This window comes from Bemisia tabaci, chromosome 8, assembly GCF_918797505.1.
Source record: "Bemisia tabaci chromosome 8, PGI_BMITA_v3".
Classification (NCBI taxonomy): Eukaryota; Metazoa; Arthropoda; class Insecta; order Hemiptera; family Aleyrodidae; genus Bemisia; species Bemisia tabaci.
Window position 1 is genome coordinate 33,345,791 of NC_092800.1, and position 16,517 is coordinate 33,362,307.

Here is a 16,517-nt window from a genome sequence, read left to right on the forward strand (position 1 = left end):
TTAAACACATGTATTTTAGCAGAATCGGTTATTTTGTCATATCTCCTCTAATAATTGCTCAATTTATGAATCAAGGGTATCTTCGTGTTCAGTTCACTCAGAGGATTCCACTTAAACAGGAAATTCATCAAATTTCAGACCCTTGCAAATTCTCCATTTGCGTACGGCACCCAGTGAAGTTGGAATACTAGTTGATGGGTTTGAAAATACCGATAGTTTACGTTTTTAGGTCTTTGCCTATCGAAAGATGAGAGAGGCGAAATCTCATCACTTTCAGACGAATTCATTTCGGTCAGTTAAGAGCATTTCTAGGAACTAATGGTAGGAGAATGACGATTAATACAAACAGTTAAAGTGCATAATAAAACCAAACAAATTTAAGGTGAAGGGAAGGAGAAAAGAAACAAGCTAAAACTAACCGAACGAGTAAAGTACTCCAACAGCCATGCGTTGAGAGTATATTATATGAACAACACGATGAAAATGGATTCCGATTCCTAGTGAACAAATTCATAAATTAACATCAGGTACAGTGAGGTGAACAGAGAATACTTTTTTTATCAGCCATTGAAAAATAATGGATTAAATGATGGAATAAATCACAGCAAATATTCTAGTCTATTTAGTTTGAAAAACTAGGATTAAATTTCTGACTCAGAACAACTTACGTGAACAAATTTGTTCGTGCCCATTCATCAAAACTCTTAAAATATTTGGCACTGAGGGTCACGCCTTCCCAAAAATAGAACTTTGAAGCGGTCCAAGCTTTCACCGCAGATTCTTGTGCATGATGTGTAAAACCTTCTGGAGCATACTGGTCAACCTAAGAAACAAGAAACAGTCACATTTTACAATGGATGATCTTAAAATGACATGGATATTACACTACAATTTTTTTTTTAAATTCACTGAGCGATAAATTTCCTAAGACATATCGTCCGGATAGATTAGCAACCCTGTATCTTGTTTGCAATGTTCGGGAGTCACTGCTCCTGAATTATTTATTCAAAGGAGAGCGAATGGACATCATTCCTTGAAATTTTGCAGAAATTTCTTCACACAGAGATGTAAAATCACCACGGTTTTTAATAATTACCGTTGAGTTTTCAACTGTCCACTAAAATCTAGTAGACAAACAGATGTATGATAAAATTGTTTAATTTTCATGTATCAGATACTGGCATCTGACATTCGAAAATTCGAAATATCATCTGTCATTGGTGACTGACGCTGTGCCCAATAATTTGGATTTGCACACATCCTCAATGCAAAATACTTCCAGCAAGAGTCATGAAAATAAGCAGAAAAGAACTTACCCATTTGATAAAATCAGGCCATTTTTGCTGGACATAAGAGGAAATAGTTTGTGCCGCCTTGACTGCGTTATTGTACACTACCAAAGAAGTTTCTTTTGCTAATATAGCATATGGTGTAGCAAACTCAACTGTTGCATTATAGTAGATGGGAGTATTTTTCACCGTCCACCTATAAATAGAGAAAATTATGAAAAAGTTAAATTGGTAATACCACAGAAAGGATACTGCCTAGTTTAATTTTTCTACTTGCAAAATTGCCTGGATGAAAAAACACATGTGAAATTTTCTTAATGCACTCATGTGGATCAAAGTGACTTGAAACCTATTAGTTAGACTTTTGATCAAAACAATCAGAAACTATATCTAGGTTTTTAAGGGTTGTTCATAAAATACGCAACGCTCTAGAGGGGGGAATGTCAAGGAAAGCGTTTTACACCACTCCGTTTTAATGTATTGAAAAATAGGGACTTGGGCCACGAAAGTGTTACGAGGAGGGAGGAAGGGAGGTTGAAAATTCTGACTTTAACGTTACATATTTTATGAACGGCTCCGTTAAAATATTAATTCTTTAAAGAGAGGTATGGCAAAGCAGCTTAGTGCAATGACAATACCTGCAAGAACCAAAAAAAGTTTAATTGAATTTCCCAACAATGAGGCTGAACAAAACATGACCTCTACTATAGAATTTATTTACTTATTGAGTTTCTAAAACTTATACTTCAATTCCTATTCACTAGAGCTTAAACTGTAGCTTCAAGTTATTCAGGGTGTCTAGTTTTTTTTTTCATTTTGGGAAATCCTGATTTATCCTGATTTTTGACAGGTACATCTGATCAAATCCTGATTTTTTGCGGAGAAAAATAAAAGTCCTGCATAAGCTTAAGCAAAAGCAGAACTCTAGAATTTCGGACGGCCGACTTTTCTCAAATCCTGATTTTAAGACCGATTTTTCCTCAAATCCTGATTGAATCGGGAAAATCCTGATGCTAGACACCCTGTTATTGCTAACAGTTCTGTCCTAATGATTTCAAATGTATCAATGGTGCTAAACATAGTAAATGATAAGAAATGAGTCTACTTGTAGAAAAGGTAGAAGAGGTCAACTTACTTGTGAGCCTGGTTGTAATAAACTTTGGATTTAGCAGAGGCTTGATCGACAAACTGCAGAGTTCCACTTTCTTTCAAGAAAACTCCTGTTTTGGATGCTACAAAAAGGTGAAAACAACAATGAGTATGAGTTGAATCAAACTAGTTACATAAGAACTTCAGCTATCGGGCACTTACAATAGAGGAGGATTAAGATATGAGCTATCAAAAGTCAGACTATAAGCAAACAATTTCCAGCTTGGTTTTTTCTTTGTTAACAAAATTAATTGCGACCACCAAATCTCAAAGGATACATAATTTTTTCTGTAGATTGAAACAATAATAACTGGTATCAAAACCAGGCCGCTGGTTTGGTATGGACACGTGCGGAGAATGGCAGATGGTAGGTTGCCCAGAAAGGTATTTGATTGGGTTCCTCCGAAAGAAGACGGCGAGAGCATCCAGTTAAAGGTTGGCAGGAGGGAAAAGATGGAGGAGGATCGATTCCGATGACGATTTGGAGTCGCAGAGCGCTCTAATGCACTGAGATAGCGGCTTGATATATATATAACTGGTGCATATACTTTCATAATGGGCCAGTTCACAGAATCGCATTTTGAATATTTAAGCTTGTAGATTGGCAAAAAATAATATAGTCTGTCTAGACGAAAGGTTTTCACATCCAACATGAATGGAGATATCACCCTGCAAAACACAGTGTATGATGCCAGCCACTGCAATACTACATACAATTGTTTCTTTTACCTTGGGTTCATGAATTAACTGTGCACACAAAAAAAAATGCACAGGTTGATGGACTGGAAATACTGATGAAACTAAGGTGGTAGATACCATGGTATGCACCACTACAGTGGATGATGTCATACGCTGTGATTTTTTAGTGATATCTCTGCCAATTTTGGACGAGGAAACTTAGTGTCTGCACAAATCTCACTATTTTTTCCTGGCCTATGATCTGAAAAAATCAAAACTTAATTCTGTAACCAGCTCAACCGACCTACTCAAATAGAAATTAAGTACAGTGGAAATCGGATATTACGACATATCGGACAAAACGACCTGCGATCTGGTCGTACCCGTGATTGACTTCCCATTGACTCAATGTATTTGTGCATCGGTTATAACGACAATCGGATATAACGACCAAATCAGGCCAGTCCCTAAAGGTTCATTGTATCCAATTTCCACTCTATTTGGAGGTGACATCAGTTCTTGTCTCTCATCCTCATGCTGCTTCTTCTTGGGAGTGCTTTTCACTGTCTACCGAAACAATTTAAGCACTTTGAAATTAAAAAAGAGGCAATTTAACTAATTCTCGATCGATATTCAAAGGGAGGATATTCAAAGCTTGATGAGTCTTACGACATGTCACCAAAACTAAGAAGCTGTCCCGCTACTTTAGCAACTATCTATACTTACTTAAACCAAAGAGTGACAACTATTTCCTCAAATATGAGATTCAACCTAATGAATGGATAAATAGCTTTTTTATGAAAAGTTTCAAGGCAACTTCTCCGCCTAACAAAATCTGATGGGGCTTCACTAGTTTTATGTTTCCTCCTGTAATTTTTCTGTGGTGTGGATAGAGGAGCCAGAAATTGATAGTTTGAAATATCAAGTTGTCTAAAGACACAAAGCCAACCTTGTTATAATTTTTTCATTTCGCTCTTGTCCTCTTGGAACTCTAAAAAAAAATTTCAAGGGAAACTGTTTTGGTACGTTCTTGAAAATCTGATCTTGAGGAACTTACCTTTAAAACTGCCATGTTTGTTGATATCATAGGCGATCAGCGATGCGGCTGCAAATATGATGACGAAAAGTAATACCTTCCATGAGAAGGAGGATTTCTGTTGTTTGCTGGCTTTTGATTTGGCGGACATTTTTGTTTGCGTAAGGCTCTGCAACAAGAAGAGAAGAGAAGATCATAAAATTAGAATACCTTTTAACAAGTAAGTTCTAAAAAGCATCGGGAAGGGGAGGGGTGGGGTGTTGTGTGTGTGTGTTTAAATTGAGAATAACCACGATATCAATTAAATTGAGGATATAATTCTTCGAAACGAAAAAGGACCAACCTGAACAAAAAACATTATTCATTCAATGGTTCAGAACATGTCATATTATTAGATCATTATGGCTGATGTATAATGAAATGATAAACGCTGAAAGGGGGGGGGGGGGCTTAAACCAGGGAGACAAGATAAGGGATTTTCAGTGACAAATCCCCCCCCCCCCCTCTTCTTTCAAATATAAAAATGATGGAAATCAGACAAGGGCAACATAGTATCTCCTCTCAACTTTAAATTGGAAGAGCACCCAAATGTGAGGATAGGTTCGATGAGGAAAAGAGGAGGGTGTTCAGAGGATAAGATGAACAAACAAGTAAAACACAGACAGATGTAGCATTCATCAGGAAAATCTGAGTGTGGTTTTACTGTCGGAATTTGAGCAGGGTGGACATCACAGCTGACATTGAAACAGCTGGCAGGCAGATTAATTAAGTATTCAATGAGCTGCATTAGGACAGGTCGTTTAGTGGTAACGCTGCGTTACCACTTCCAGCAATAAGAAACTGGATTTTACTGAGAACGCGAATGCCTTTCAGTTCGACTGCACTGACTGATTTACAGTTGAAACAAGCTCAATAATATACAGCTTGATTGTTTGGAGATAAAATATTCCCACAATAATAACTTGATTGAGCATGACGTTTTTTTTTTTTTTTCAAACATTATATTTTACAAACAAACTACAAGCTAAATTGTTCTCCAGGCAGATTGAATACCTAGTACACCCAGGAAGGACGCCATATGAGTCTTTAGATGTTGTCAAATTCCTTTGATAAAATCAGAATTTTCAGGAAAACTGCCGATTATTTTCCTTTCAATTTTTTAGATAATTTCATTTGCAGTTTATTTTAAATTAAAATGTATAAAAATACTGAGGGAAAATATTCGTAACTTTTTATAAAAATTATGGTTTTATCGGAGAAATTTGGCAACATCTCAATATTCATACGGCGTTATTCTTCAATACAGCAATATACAGGTGGCATGTTTCTTGCTGGATTAGCTACTTCTTTGTACATGCAGAAAAATTGCAACAATTTTTTTTTCCATACGTAACTTAACAATACGTCTATGGCCCTACTGATGAAAGTAATAGACTATTTTTAAGCAGGGGGAGCTTTAAAACATGCATTGACTTTTGAATGGCTTAAGGTATTGACATATGAAAGTTAAAACTTTAAAACTTTTTTGGTGAGGCCGGAATTAAATGAGCCTCTCTCTTTCAGCAATACTCATTTAATTAATGTAACTTGATTAAATTATTTGTCTTTAAGTAATTTCAATTTTTTCTGATATATAAAGAAGCTTGAGTTGTTGTAAGTTGGCCTGTTACTTAGATAGATTGTTGCACTGGATCTTTATTTTACTTGTTTTTAGACACACATTCCTTACATTTGTCAATAAATGAATAAATAAACTTTTTGCTCTTTCTTGGAGAAAGGGATACGTGAGTAATACTTAGTTATTTAAAACTGGAATTTGATAAACAGGAGCTGTTGTCTGACAAGCTTCTATTATTGGTCAATACTTAAGTGATCAATGAAAGAAAATAATATTTTTTAGAGCCTCATTCTGTGGGCTTACCTACATGTAAGTTTCATTTGGATTTGAATGATTAGATGAAGGAACTTTGAGCGATAGATATGCAACTTAGCTTTTTCAGAGGAAGACCAGGAGACTTCAAAGATGAGGGGGATGCAGTGGCGTAGCTAGGAAATTTCTCTGGGGGGCGGGGGGGGGGGGCATGGGACCACCTCTCGTTGTGAAAAGATCGGGGGGGGGGGGGGTTGAGGAATGGAGGATCCCGTTTTTCTTGGGGGGGGGGGGGGGGGGGGCAAGATTTCTGGGGGGGGCCAGGACCCCCCCCTCCCAGGACCCCCCTAGCTGCGCCCATGGGGGGATGATGATGAGAGCCATAAAGACCAAAATATAGATAACAATACTAGCTTTAGATGAAAACAGCTGTTTAACAGTTCATGAAAGCAAATCAAACGAGTGTATCTATCCTTCCTGTGAGGTAATAATTTTGCAACAAGGTCACACTCAGCTAGTCAAACATTGACACAGAGTGACAATTCCCTACAACTCTCGTCAAGCTAACTTAGGTGACTCATTCATTTCCGACAAATTTGATTTTAGATAAGAGAGAGTTACCTAGGATTCAACTCAAGACTTGGATACATTCAAGGAAGTCTCATTCCGTGTAGTAGAACTGGCATGCATAATCGATATTGGTTACACCAAAATTCTTAGCAGATTTTGGTGCCCAAAAACCCACAGCAGTCCCTATGCATGGATTTAAAGAATTATACAAGACAAAAAAATTTCAAAATTCACAGAAATAAAAACACGATTCGGTTACGAAAAAAAACATTATTTGATACAGAGATCGGAGGCATACCAAATGTGCTATTTTTCCGTATCCAGATTTTGTTTCTATCTCTGTGCATTATGCACTTTTTGCCACAAATAATTCTTCACACACATGCACCAGGGCTATTATAGTTCCTTCTTGCTAAAAAGTTACAATCGGCCAAGATTATTAACCTATTTAATTATTGTTATATATCACCCAACAGCTCGACAACAGTAAGAACCTGACACAAAGATAAAACAACGTTCTCATTAAACATTGTTATGTACTTATTCATTAGAAAAGAATCTAAAGGATAAGAAAATATTGCTCAGCTAATATCCTTCTGGTAAGCGTTACTCTTTCATGTTATGTAATGCTAGGTTAACTACTTTCATTTTCTCTCCCAATGCTTCATCTCTCAATAACTCAAAGAAAACAGTGGCCGAAGACCACAAGAGAGCATTATAAAAGCAGGTTGACTCGTTTGTTCAAATTCTTCCAAGGGGTGAGAATTACAAAATCTCTGAAAGATCACTTGATTTATTCTGTTATACTTCAATTGCTCACCTACGCAAACCATGTCAGAAGCAAATTATGTAGTGCGCTGAGACTTTTTCAAAAGTCCCAACTAAGTTTAAATTATCCGAGAGAACAGGGTATTAGCAAGGAGTCAATAAATGAGGAAAATTTAAACTGGAATAGCCTCATATCAGCACCACTCAACAGGTCAATGCATGCATTTCAGCCAATAAATCTAGTAATTAAGAATCACTGGACATAGGCAACACTACTTTCTTCATAATTCCATATCACTCCTCTCACCAGCCAGAGCTCTGTATGACCAACATATATTCATTCATACAATTTTTTTTTCCACACAAAACAAAAAACAGCCAATGCTGTAAAGATCCAGCAGCAATATAAGGAAATAGGAGCCGTTATTTTGAAAACTTAACAGTAGAAAACCCATTAACCCGTGGAAAGACCCAAACAAACAGCAACAAGTGGCAGAGTTTGGACCAAACAATAATCGCAGCAAAGCCCGAAGAGTCTGATAGGAGCCAATACCTGCCTTCTAAGGGATCATTTAATGAAAGATTTATCACATCTCGATTGAATAATAATGTGTGAGAAACTAACCTCGGAGGATAGAGCAGCTGTATTTGTAAGTGCATGTAAGGGCGGAGAACAAAGGATAAGGGGATGATCAAGAAGTGAAATTCTTCGTCGGCTGACTTTTGAACTTTGCTGATAAGAGAAATACACGTATGCCGCCAGCAATCAAACCCTAGTTGACCCTTGATACAGCTACTTAGTTGACAGTGCAAAAATGGATAACAACTGTGAATTGTGGCAAGAATCATGAGTTGATCAGATTCTACAGAATCCTGAATGGATAGTCGTGTAGTTCGCTGGGAAGAGCGATACTTACATTGCTGCAAAAAATGCAACTTTCTAAATGCAAATGGCTTGGGTTCCAGCAGACTAGAGGGGGCAAATAAACTCGACCTAGAGTTGAGTTCAGAATACAAACTTAGAGATGAGAATGAAAGAACAAGGGAGTTATGCAATAAAATACCTGTCAAAATGCGAAGAGGGCCGGGTTATACGTGAAACTGAAAGCAAAGTCTTGGACTGTTGTGTTCCTGGTGAAACCCAGCAAATGCAAGATGATAAACTACACTGAAACCGAGAGACTTACGAACTCGCGAAGTAAACAAACTGAGATGATAGCTTCAATCCACAACTTGGAATCTTAGATTGCAAAAATCGATCACGCGATTTTCCAATCCGAACGAGACACGAAGCAAAAGCACAAAAAACAACGCGAAAAAGCGCTCAAAATGCCAGGACGCGACAGTTGGAAAGCAGATGCGCCAATCATCAGCCAATCGCGAGGAGAAATCGGGTTGTGAGGTTATGGACAACTTCCTATCGTTGGCGGTGACGTCGACATTTTTCTTAACTCGACTATTTGAAATAATGGCGCGAAAATATGACGCGCCGATGGGCTCGATTTTATGGTTGGCGAAAAAATTAAAAAACCGGAGAAAAATCCATAAAATGCGAGAGGGTGCTGAGGGAGTCGTAAAAAAGTTGCAGATACCCTATTAGTTCAGGTACGGATAGGGGGTGGAATTATTTTTGTCTTCATAATCATATCGCTTGGCGCCGAGATTTGCCGCCACGCCACAAAAGAACGGCCGACAAAGAGAGGGAGAGAGGAGGAGGGGAGAAAAGGGCTAACTGAGAGGGCCAAAAGACTAAAAGGATTTGTGCTTTTTCTTTTTTTTTTGGGGGGGGGGGTCCTTTTGCAAAATTTTGAAACTAAGTTTTCTCTTGACTTTCTTTCCAAACCCAAAATCATCGGCTTTAAAAGGCTTTTCAAGCCTTTGATGTACTTTTCAAGCTTTGGAATACTTGAATTAAGATCTGTTGACTGTTGAGGACTTTCGGAAATTTTTTGATGTAAATTCGATTTAAAAAAAAAAAAAACAAGCAGTGAACTCCAACACAATGTGTTGATAAGGCGCGTCATTAACTCACACATATCAACCCCTTTAGTTTTCATTTACAGAGATTTCAAAATAGGCAAGTAGCACAACAAGAGAATTCATACGATCCAACACTTCAACGAAGCACTTTGACGAGACCGTGTATTGTGAATGTAGAAAGCCATTCGAACGAGTTTAAGTTTTTTGATCTGCCCCCAGCAATATCTCATCAGATTCTAAAAGAAAAGTGCTACGTAATACTTAAGCAAAGAAAGGAAAAATTCTGTCAAACTCCTGAAAGATACAGTCGATTTAAAGGTATTTTTGGGGCTAAAATATCCAAATCACCGGTAAGTATCTATTATAAATCCCGATATATTATTGAAAAGAAATTGACTCGATATAAATGTAATTGCATTAAATATGTCTTGATTTTGTTATTTTAAACGTATATCCATGCAAAGAAGTTCAACCATGTCCGTGCTTTTTTCATTCATGAAATGAAAGTAAGCAATCTACATCCCGAAAATCTACCGATTTGTCGTAAAAAATTGCAGAAACTTGATATACCAGGTCGATGCACTCACTCGTTGAATTTACCAACCAATTTCGTGGAAGCAAATATATAAAAATCAATATGCTATAGTCATTTTGGGTGCATTTATTTTTCATGAAACAATAATAATTTCAATCCCGAAAAACCATCAATTTTCCGTATGAAATCGAAAAAATCGAGATGTGTCGACTCCCTGACATGAAAATTAGATTCTACGTGTAAAAATACTTACACATGGATATGCTGAACAGAAACCATGTGTGGACACAGTTAGGATACATAGCCCCAGAATACTTTTAAAGCGCCTTTACTTTCCCGAATCTTGACGGAATTTTTTTTTGCTTAAACGACTCAAGAGACACTGTAGTTAAGAAATATAAAGAATTTTCGATTTTGACACACAAAAAAATGTTTGTTCAGGCACGCCATGTATTGTATGGTGTATTGCGCTGGTATTCAATCCTTGCCTTCCGATCAAAATTCTTACAAGGAAGCCCCTTGCAAGAGGCGAATTTTTTGTAATTTCTCCCAATTTTTTCTCCGTTATATAGTTGAATTGCTTGCCAAATTCTGAGGTCAATTATATTTAATTGTAATTTATACATTTCTTTTTTCCCCCTTCATTTTATTTTTTGTTTGGAGAAGTTTCGTTGATTTCTTCGGATTTCGAATACTGTAATTTCTCTTCTATTCGGCCGATTTTTATGAATGAGACCTCTTTCAATTCGTCTTTGAACGGAGAGTAAGGAAAAAATTGTTAAGTACTCGCGAAACAATTTTTTCGAAAATGTGATGGATCCCAGCGTGACGGTGAAATGGGTAATCGAGTGAAAGTAATTAGGTCCGACTGTGACGAGGACCGCGAGGGTCGCCTTTTGTTCTTTAGCTGGAAAGCGACGCGGCGAACCGAGCCAGGACCGGGACACTACCTGGGTTTTGTGCCTGCCTGTGCACTGTTTTGGCCTGATAGGGAAGTGAATTTCTGTATGGGCCACGGTTAGCACATGGTCTAATGAGTCTCGAGGCTCATCACAGATTGCACTTACCACTATCCTGCTGGCCCCGGCTATCAGAGCAAGAGGTACCAACTTTTGAAAATCATAACAGGGTTGTGGAGATCTGTCAAAGCAACGTTTTAAACAAAACGAAGAAGTGAAATTCTCATTCAACGAGTGCCGACCTGATCAGCCATCCTCGAATCAGTTCGCTTGCTTCTGCTTATATATGCATATTTTAAATCAGCGCGCCCCATTCTAAGGTTTTTTTAAAAAAAACCAAGTAACGTAGACTCTTGGTATTCACTGCACATAAACTAATGAGCCCCAGAATGAGAAACAACTTTAAATCACAATTATTGACGGATAAATAAACTTTTTACACGCTTTGGAAAATCTCAGAAGTTCGCGGTAGTCACTTTTCGGTAAGGAACTAAGGGACTCGGTTATTGTATCGAGTGGGGGGTCGAAACGATCGCAAAGGCGGTATACTACGTATACGCGCCAAAATTAAAAGTCTACGAGGGTTTACTTCAAAATAGAAATGTTCCGGGTACTCTCGTTCTGTTTTGGCTTTGCTACCAATACATAAAAATGCAAATGTAAGGAGTAGGCGCAGAGGACATGACCCATATTAGAATTTCCGAAGTTTTTAAGGCAAAAGAACAAGAAACGACCGATTTATCAAACGGTCGTGAACGGAAAAACAAGATTATTCAGACTTACAAGTATCTACGCCTACATGAGCTCAATTACAGATGTTCTTTTCAAAAAAAATAAAAAAATGGAAATTCCAAAAAAAAATTCTATTAATTTCAAGTTCTTTACTAGGGTTAGGGTTTTTTCAAAACCTGTCTTTATGCGTACAATTTCTCAAGACAGACGCCCGAATCCTCTTCTACGTAAATCAATATTTTTTCTTTTTCTCTCTGACCACCATTGGACTTTGGATTTGGAGAGATCATCATGCTAATCAATCAAGGCTGCCGTGTTATGGAATTAAAACAGGGATATTTCACGGGATTCAAGCAGAGAAAGGTACCTACTAATTTTTGGCACTATGTGGCAACGATGCGTTTAATTATAGGGTGCTGCTACTGGATTGCCGAATGTCGTTGTTTTTTTTTTTTTTTTTTGACGTTGCTGTCACTAAATCACACTTGCTGTGCTAGTGCCGTCAAATCCATTGCAGAAAGCTAATAAAGATAATTAAGCGCAATTCACACTATCCGACTTTTCATCAGACATGATTGAACGAAAAGTTGGATGGAAAGTTGGACGCAAACAAATTTGATTCAATTACCGTTGCAGTGTGATATCGTCATCAGCCTGCGGTTCGCAAAGATACAGCTTCCGCTCATGTCGGTCAGAAGATTTTATTCCAACTTTTTGTTCAACTTTCCATCCAATTGGTGGGCGCCAGTTGAATGGAAAGTTGAACAAAAAGTTGAAGGTGACATCACATTCAAGTTTTCGTTCAATTTTTCATCAAATTGTCGTTTTCTCTCGTCTGTTTCAGACTATTGAATTTTCCATTCGACAAGTTGCATCCAAGAGTTGGATGAAAAGTTTGATGGTGTGAATGGGCTTTGACAATTTTACCCTGACGTTTTAAAATTCCCTGACATTTCCTGACTGTGGCAAACCTATTTTCCCTCTTTACTAACTGAAGGTTGAATAGCATTATTACTCAGCTGAAGGATTCTGGGTTTGAGTGATAACAAACATGGCATGCAGATGTTCAAGTTTGACCTGCATTAACGCAATCTAGTTTGATTTATTTTTAACTGATTGTTTTTAACATCTGAATCCTTTGAGCCTGTTACTTTCCTCTGCTCTTAATACTTCTACTTTAATAACGTGACAGTTGTCATTTTTATCGAGGTACAATAGTAAACAGATGTGGTAGCTTACCCTCGATCACCGCTTGCCTTTTAGTAGTTTTTTTTTCTCAGGTTTTTTCCCCCCTCAGTTTTTTGTTTTAGTTTGCTTCTGCTAGTTTTTTGGTTTTAGTTACTTAGTTTTACTAGTTTTTTTTTGTGTTTTTATTTCGGTTTCGGTTTGTGACTTGTCACCATGTGACCAACCCAGGACATTACTTCCATCAGTCTGGAGCAAAAACAACACCTGATGATGGAGGATTTACTCCGGAATGGCCATCGTGAAAATAATTTGAAGTAAGCCTACTAAGTGGCAAAAGGGTGATCGACAGTATGCTACCACATCTGTTTACTTTTATTTTACCACTTATCCTCTTTAGCTCAATGATTTTGCCCTTCTTCCTTTCACATATCCATGGAATAGGACTTTTAGTACTCTCCTCTAGCTTCAAACTCTACCTCTGCAAGAAGCATTAGACGTCCTTGTTAGCTGCACCTTCTATAGAAATAGAATCAATCTCTCCTGAAGTGGTAGGATTTCTAGTCGCAAAAATCCATAATAAATGTGCACTCGACCAAAAACTTGATTTCGCCTTCCATGAAATTAAAAGTTATTTTGTTCAAAATTTGATTTGCCTCTAAGTCATTTAGTCGCAAAGAGACAATGTTTGGAGTGATTTTACGCCAAAGCCCTTTGGCAAATTAGGGAGAAACATTTGAGTGCCAAGACAGTTTTGGGTAGACGGAACGCACTTCCTGGTGTGTATTCTTGAAGGTAGGTCCGGTTTGCTAAACGGAAAAGAGGTTGTCAATGGAGCCGTCAAATTTTGAATGCAATGGTACCTCACAAAAAGTCTTAGCGCCAGAATAAGCATACGCTGAATGTCAAACTTTGACAACTCTGTCAACAACCTTTTTCTCAATGCAAAAAAAAGTATGAGCGGTAACTGCATCAAGTACTGAGGTCCACTAGGACAATTTTCATTCCACATCTTCTAAAACTTATGCAATACAAGGTAACTTATCTGATTGTGAGTTCCATGCACTTTTATTTGATCATGTTTTGAATTAAGGTAATTAAATTTTTGGGTGTGACAGGAGAAATTGTACAGTTCACATTCATTTTTCAACAAGCTAACACTCTGACCAACTTTCTTACAAGTCATTTAAATAGAGGAGAAAAAAGTAGCCAACTTTCAATAATTGCCACTATCTGCTAGATTTTGCAGTGGACATCCGTAAAGAAAGGTTATCTATTTAAATTATGGGCGCATAGCAAAAGTTGGTTTGCACACAGCAACGGGAGATTGTCTCAATGAAATTGAGTTTCTTTGCGTGACATCCGCTCTTCTGAATTGATTTTTGAAAACTTGAGCTTGTTCCAAAGTGATGAGTATTTCTGACACGTATTTTTGTAAAAATTTGGGTTAAAAATTTGGGTAAAAATTACGCGCTCTATTTGAAAGATATAAAATAGAAAACCTTACTATACATAAGATCCTTGTAAAAGATAAGCGAATACATTCTTAACAATTCTCTCATCGTACCTTAAAGTGCAACATTATGAAAAATTGCATTGTAGATAAAAAGAAAAGACTTACCTCCAATAATTTTCCACATTTTTTACACTCTTGAAGACCCTCTTGGCTTTTCTTCTTTTCAGACAGGTCATTTGCTGTTTTGAGGAGGCTTCCGAACAAGGACTGCAAGTCTACTCCTGGAGTAGATTTTTTGTCTGGCGGAAAAATAAATCATTCTAGTAAGTGGTTGCCATTGCCATAAATTTTGTTAATTAAATAGCAAAATAGCAGACCAGGAGGTCTGCTCAAATTTTCCTCCTCCATCTGACTTACAAGGTTTTCTTTGACCCATAAATTTTCCATTTTCCTGATTCTCTCTGACCTTTTCATTCAAATCAAAAGAAATTAAAAAATAAACAGCACAAAGCACCAAGATAGACCAGGATATGCCTGGAATTTTCGAGGGTAAAATTCACTGCAAACCGGGAGAGCGTAACAATGCTCAATATCGAGGCGCCATGAGGTTATGCAAAAAATGTAAATGTTGCACAGAAGTTCACAACTCTTCTGCTTACACATTTTCTTTCTTTGAATCTCTCTGACCTGTCTCTGACGAATTTCATCTCACTAACTTTCTTGGTTTTTAGAAACCCTACATACTCTTCTACGATCATTCTGATAAAAGTAATTAAGAAAAACTCCTTGCCCTGACTGATATGTGTAAGAGATATTTTTTCTGAGCACTTGAATAGAGGTAAGTTACAGAATGATGGCGTAAGTCCGCAATCACATATCTCGTTTGCAGTGTCTGAAAATCTCCGCCTCTGTTATTTTTTAAAGCAGAACAAATTGACATCATTCCTTGAAGTTCATGCAGAACTTTCTTGCACAGAGAAGAAAAATCACAGCAGTTTTAGAGAATTGCAATTGAGTAGTTTTCCATTTAAAAATAAAGTATGACTGGAAGTCTGGGACGTTGCAAACCGAGTTGTGTGATTGTGAACTTACACCATTGCAATGCTCTGTAGCCATACCTGCGCTAAAAAAGTATACTGTTGGAACGATCAAACTTGGCTAATTTTGATTAAATAAAAATGTCCTCAAAAAGTTGTGGATGTTTCTCAATGAATTAACTGCTAACAACTCACTTATCATTTAATCCATTAAACCTGAGAATTCGACAGAAAAATATTTGTATGCTTTTTGCTGAATGAATATTTCATCTGAAGAAACTAGTCAACATTAAAATCCTTAAAAGGAATTTTACTTATCACTGTTGCATGGTTTATCATGATTCGGTTGGGAAACTCAAAAACTCATTCATGATAATTGATTTTTTTCACAAATTGCTGTAAAAATACAAGAAGCACAGAGAGCTTCTTCTACAGCAGAAGCACAATAGTAAAACAGGGGCAAATGCTCTACCATTCTGGACCATGAGATTGAAAAAGACTTACCAACATTACTATCACCTTTGCCGTGCTGAGAATCTTTGACTGCTCCGTTTCCTACTTTAGTACTATTCTTCTCACCTAGAAGCAAAACATTTTGGTCATATTAGCTCAGCAGTTTTCAAATGGAACTTTTATGTAGGGGTGTTCTAACGAATTTTTGCCGGATCAGTATTGTCTTAAACCGATACTGGTGGTGGTACCGACAGTGACGATGATATCGTTAACAGCCCGCCTTATCAGAGTTTTGAGAGCTCGCACTCAATGCATTGCTTCCTGTGTGACAGTTTGTTAGATTGCCTGGCATGGCGGCGCGTAAAATAGAAGTACACATGGCAACAGCCTATTTTCGTCAGCTCCGAAAACTCAGAACGCTGTTGGTAAGAGCGCTCTTATCGCAACTTTTTCCTAATGAAACTGTTTTGGTAGCTTACCTACGACCAATAGAACAGCCCTACTTTTATGGTGGTCAAATTTTACTATTTTCCAAAATTTAATGAAAAAAAAAACATTCTTTGATGTAAAATTGATTCATTCTACTTTTTTTCTCCTAACCAGCTTCTCCTACAGGTGTAATTTTCGGAAGCATTTTGATTATCACATAGATTAAGGTTGGACAGAGCTAGCACACTAGAATATGCCCTAAAATAAAGTGGTAAGGAAGCCAAAGTTTTTTTCTTTTATTTATTTATTTATTTATTTTCTGAATACTTGGTTTTTCAAAAGCCTAACTGTGCTACTCTAGTAATCAAAATTAAAATTTTCCCCATATTTT

At 37.3% G+C, this 16,517-nt stretch overlaps 1 protein-coding gene across 2 annotated transcripts in view; it reads right to left on the reverse strand.

The window, feature by feature from the left end:
- The window catches only part of Tmem214 (Transmembrane protein 214), a 29,774-nt gene that overhangs the window by 6,083 nt on the left and 7,174 nt on the right, over window positions 1-16,517 (reverse strand). Inside the window, exons 8-14 of one of the 2 annotated variants that reach the window (XM_072303421.1) lie at window positions 15,749-15,823; window positions 14,373-14,506; window positions 4,174-4,321; window positions 2,425-2,521; window positions 1,317-1,485; window positions 669-823; window positions 420-497 (exon numbers count right to left, since the gene is read on the reverse strand). In XM_072303421.1, the coding sequence (XP_072159522.1) occupies window positions 420-497; window positions 669-823; window positions 1,317-1,485; window positions 2,425-2,521; window positions 4,174-4,321; window positions 14,373-14,506; window positions 15,749-15,823 (856 nt within the window). The remainder of the gene's footprint in view (window positions 1-419; window positions 498-668; window positions 824-1,316; window positions 1,486-2,424; window positions 2,522-4,173; window positions 4,322-14,372; window positions 14,507-15,748; window positions 15,824-16,517) is intronic. The other variant, XM_019041056.2, reaches the window with a different exon arrangement.